This window comes from Electrophorus electricus, chromosome 2 (genome assembly GCF_013358815.1).
Source record: "Electrophorus electricus isolate fEleEle1 chromosome 2, fEleEle1.pri, whole genome shotgun sequence".
Classification (NCBI taxonomy): Eukaryota; Metazoa; Chordata; class Actinopteri; order Gymnotiformes; family Gymnotidae; genus Electrophorus; species Electrophorus electricus.
The window spans coordinates 33,607,500-33,612,499 of record NC_049536.1 but is presented as its reverse complement, the minus strand read 5'-3'; the positions used below and the strand labels follow the sequence as shown (position 1 = coordinate 33,612,499).

Genomic DNA, 5,000 nt, shown 5'->3' with positions numbered 1-5,000 from the left:
TTCAGGAAAACGCTGAAATGTACTGTTGAATGTTGTGATATGGCTTCCTTTTTTCCAACACTGAAAAGTCAGAAATAGTCTGAGGCAGTGAGCTGTGTGTGTTTGCGCGCACTTGCTGGGTTTCCTGTGTGAGTTCAGTTATACCCCCAGAGTGACACACACACACACACACACACACACACACACACACACACACACACACACACACACAAAGATTATAGCCTAGTTTTACGTGTAGCTGCTGTCTGAATACTTGCCCCGCTGCGCGCGCACACACACACACCACTCGCGCGCGCACACCCCCACGCGTGCGTGCGCGCACACCCCCACGCGTGCGTGCGCGCACACCCCCACGCGTGCGTGCGCGCACACCCGCGCGTTCGTGCGCGCACACAAACACGCACGCGCACTCGCAGTTTCAATTAGCTGAGTGCTTGCAGACACTTAGGAACTAGGGCTTAGGCTAAACAGACCTGTCTCTAATCCTGTTTAAGACAAATACACACAAACTGCAGCCCTTTTACCACATTCATGTACGGACACCCCTCCACCGGCATGTGCACAAACACACCCACACACACCCGCCAGCATCTGTGACCTGCATCTCCTAAATCAAGCAGTTTTTACACAGAGTGACTAAAATCCCAAGCTAAATTAAAAAGATAATCCTCTTTATCTGGCATTTTAAAAATCCACTTATAGATATCTGCCTCTTCCAAGAAAACACTCCCAGCTTACACAAAACAAAATGAAATGCAGAGAGAACAGGGAAATACAAAGAGAATATGACAGAGATTAAACTGGGTTTAAATAACTGAGAAATATGATCAGTTAAGATATTTCACAAACTCTGGGTTCTGTCAACACAACAAACAGAATTTGACAGCTAGTCCTGCCTAGTCCCGGCTTCCCTCTGCACAGCCACTCAAGTGCAGCCCAGGTTTGAACAGGTCAAGTTCAACTGCGAGGCTTAAAAAGTCAAATTATAAAGTGAGAGGAAACATTACAGCTGACCGGTGAGAGTCCTGGGGCAAATGCTAGTGTCTGGAAGAGAAGGGCGCGGAGAGGTCGGTCACCAACCGTAAGGCCAAGGTGTAGGTGCCCGGCTGCCTCTGGCTCTCCCTGATGAGGTAGCTGCCCTCTGCCAGGCTCAGCAGCTGATCGGCCTCCTCTCTGGAGATCATGCCGTGGTACCTGGGCATGACATAGGTGCCACGTCATATTCCATCATGGCTCAGAACTGGGCAGAGGAGTTTACTAACCAAGTAATGAAAGTACACTGCACCCAGTGTTGGAACTCACTCGCGTCCGTAGTACTTTGGCCTGTTCTCAACCTAAAAGACAAAAAAAAAAAAAAGAAAGAAAAAAAAAGAAAAAAAAAAAAGAAAAGAATTGGACGAACAGGCTAAATAAACATTGTCTTTAGGTAAACACCGAAGGTGTCAGCGGCCATAACGATTCCTCATAATATCCCCGAGTGCTTAATGCGTTTACTTTACGATCTCAAAAGGCAGGATTGCGCTAAATGTCAGCGCCAGAGATTATTTACTATCAACAATAACTCGATGCCATTATAAATTACATTTAACAATATTGTTAAATTGTATGGTAAGCTACGAAGAAACATTTACACACTGCAAATCTGTCAGATAGAAATTTAGTATATTTAGGAGAAGCCTTTTGAATCCCAGCGTAATCAAAGGCTGCTAGACAACAGGCGAGCAGAATGATGTGTGTAATTCATGGCAGGCCTCGGCAGAGCAGGGCTCCACTGTAAACGGGCTTTCTCCACATTAGCATAATAAAAGCCCAAGCAGTGAGGCCCTCCGTTTAACCTTGAGCCCACTGCGAGCTGGCCATCGCCGACAAGCGCATGAATAGGGAACGTGCGCATTCAGACGCTGCTGGCTCATCTGCGTGCTTCTCTGGGTGCACATCACAGTCATTAGGCTTCACTAGCCCACAGCACGCGCGTGTGCACGCACGAACACGCGCGCTGCTTTGTCTTGCTGCGTTGCAGCGTGCCGGAGATGCTTGGCAGAAATCTGGAAAACTGACGAAAGCATGCAGGGGAAAGCAGTGTATGCGCGTCTGTGTGGGCTTTTTTCTTAGCTAGCTGGGGGAGTTTATAGTGCACGACCGCTTTACAGTTCTCTGGGGAATTCTGCATGAGACACATTTGCGTGGGTTCAATAACAAAGCGCCCCTCGACCTGAAATATGTACCAAAGATGCGTACAACGCGCCTTTTCTTCCCCCAAGAAGCGGTGTCACCTACAGACTGACGGCCTTCCGCAGAGACCCGCTCCGCTTTACACGGCGGTCTGACGCCACCCCGCCCCCCCCGTTCGTCCTAACACGCAGACGAGGCACCGCGCTGATGCATAAGGGAAGGCTGGAGTGTGCAACTCATTTTCATCTTCCTTATGCTGAAAATACCAGGGAGGAGGGAAGTTAATGAGGGAATCGCACATGCTAAAAAGAGGATCAAGCAACAAACGGCTGGAGCTATGCAAGGGCAAGTGTGTGTGTGTGTGTGTGTGTGTGTGTGTGTGTGTGTGTGTGTGTGGTTGCGCGCACAGGAACAACTGAGACACGCCACTCTAAAAGACTGAAGTACCCAAACAAAACATTGTGTATGACAGCTTTCTGGGCTTCTGTGTGCTGCCACACTAATGTCAGCTATGACATGCACTCATTCACCGTAACGGGATTTGGAATGCACCGTTTCAACCTGTACACGAGTAGCATAAACAAACCCTACTGTCCCAATATTTATTTACATACATAACCTGAACGTGGGCTCTGCATTATTGTTATTACACTCACCTTCTAACAAACAAACTGCTTTTATGGGAACAAATGAGATTTGAGGAGAATAAAAATGAACAGTATGGCTCAATTATTAATCTCTTCTTATTTATTCGTATGTAAACTGAAAAGATGACAAAACAGAATTTGCATAACCTAAAGACTCAATCACACGGCAGTGTATTGGAAGGTTTCTCTGCCACTGTGTTTCAAGATTGCGGAACAGGAAGTTATTGGGGGAGTGCAGTTTAAGGGTAAACAAGGGTGCATCCAGGCACTGAATCTCAAGGTTTCACCAAAATGGGTCACACTGCACCGGCCTGAGGGGAAAGATGAACTCAGCCGCTCGCTCTTTTACTTATTCCCCTTGTTTGTAATCGCTCTCCAATTCCCCCACACTCTCATTCTCCCTCTTGAGTCCAAAACGGGGCAGCGTGGAACGCACCGGACCAGCTACTCCGCTGGACGGGCCGGCACAAGCCCCGTCCAGCTAGAACACGCTGAGAATACACTTCTACTGGAAAGAATCTCAGCTGCACGGACCCAAGGTGTGCCGCTGCTTCTGCATTCCACGTCTTTCCACGGATTCTGTTATGTTTATACATTATGGGATTACCAGGAGTACTGCAAACAAAAACAATAAAAGAACGGGCTCAGATTGGTCCACGGTGCATCCCAACGCGTCCATCTGGAGCGCCACCTACTGGGTGATGGGGGGAACCGGCCAACAACTGGCCATTTTCTTATAAAACGCACATTACTAGTAAAGCGGCCACTGTGCCCCCATAACGTTTGATTTAGTCCAACAGCTCGTTAACAAGCCTTTTGTGAGATGAATCAGGTACGTTAATGCAAAGAAAACACTAAAGCTTGCGGTGTTGTAGCCTCCTAATGTCCCGTGATAAAAACAGAAAAATACTGGCCATCATAATAATTAAGATGATACAGAAAAGTGACACTACAAAATCCTTAAAAGTGACAGGAAAATTGATAAAAAAAAAAAAAGAAGAAGCCATTTCAAGGTGCTAATGCACTGCAATGGCACAAGAAACATCGACTACATCCACATTCACCAAAATGGAGAAGTAATTCAATTACCAAACCCCAGGACAAAGTCTAAAGCTGTAAACCCTGCCTCCTTCCCATCTGGGATGATGAAGAAAAGGTCAGGGAAATATGGGGGTCTGCCCTGACCAGACCTCAGTAACAGGACCACGGTAGGCGAGCAGCGGGACACAGGGCCAGAGGACCCGTGGTCATACCCACTGCAGGACACCACTGTCTCTGTGGTCATCTTATTTTCCCATTAGGTTATTTTAAGATAACGAATCTGTGCGTTATAATCTGTTTCAGCCACTTTAAAAGATGCTATATAACATCTTCGTCATCATCATCATCATCATCGTTCTCCACATGCTTCATAGAAAGCAACCCAGCTCCCCCTCCCCCGTCCACGTCCTCGTACATCAGGAGTGTGGACATCTACTCCAGCGTCCATTCTCAGGTTGTACAGGTTGGACTACAGGGCTCTTAGGCAAACCGTGTTAAATATATGCGGCACTCTGGGCAGATCATGCATGGGGTTCAGCCCCCACACACAGTAATGGAAAGAAATGCATCTGTAATCGCTGCCAATTACTTAAAAACAGACAGCAAATATATTTCTTGAGCAGCCTTCTAGGCTATTTTCTTAGCAGTCTGGGACGGTAGACGAACCACTGAACATTTCTGCATAATAAACCAGGCGCTGGGGGACGGCGGGTGTGCAGGGTTTGGAAAGAACTGAGCAGGGCAGCTTGTGATGAAGGTTTGCTCGGGGTACATAGGCGACGTATTAGCATATTCTGAATGAGATGCAAATCTGGTGTTTTCAGCCTGGTTAGAGGGATTATACAGGGTTAAATCTCCGTTAACATACATGCAACTCCTTCTGCCCAGGGGAAAGTGGGCTTTTCGATAATGGCTTTTATCCATTAGCCTGACCTGAAATGGCCCTAAATGAAATCTTAATGACCCCTTGAAGGGGGGGCATGCAAATGTCCAACATACACTTGGAGACACGGTTTGCATTAATATGCCTGCATGTTGATCCTTGACTAATTAAGTGTGCATCCAGACGGCTGAGACAGAACACTGGGAGCTGTGCTAGTGCGAGTGTGTGTGTTTGTGTGTGATACCAGGTGAACATCT

General features: G+C 47.2%; 1 protein-coding gene across 3 annotated transcripts in view; it reads right to left on the bottom strand.

Moving 5' to 3' along the window:
* Positions 1-5,000, bottom strand: part of chn1 (chimerin 1) — a 36,723-nt gene that overhangs the window by 25,723 nt on the left and 6,000 nt on the right. For all 3 annotated transcript variants that reach the window (XM_035519839.1, XM_035519833.1, XM_035519835.1), the window contains 2 exons: positions 1,303-1,334; positions 1,081-1,194 (listed from right to left, as the gene is read on the bottom strand). In XM_035519839.1, coding sequence (XP_035375732.1) covers positions 1,081-1,194; positions 1,303-1,334 — 146 coding nt within the window. The remainder of the gene's footprint in view (positions 1-1,080; positions 1,195-1,302; positions 1,335-5,000) is intronic.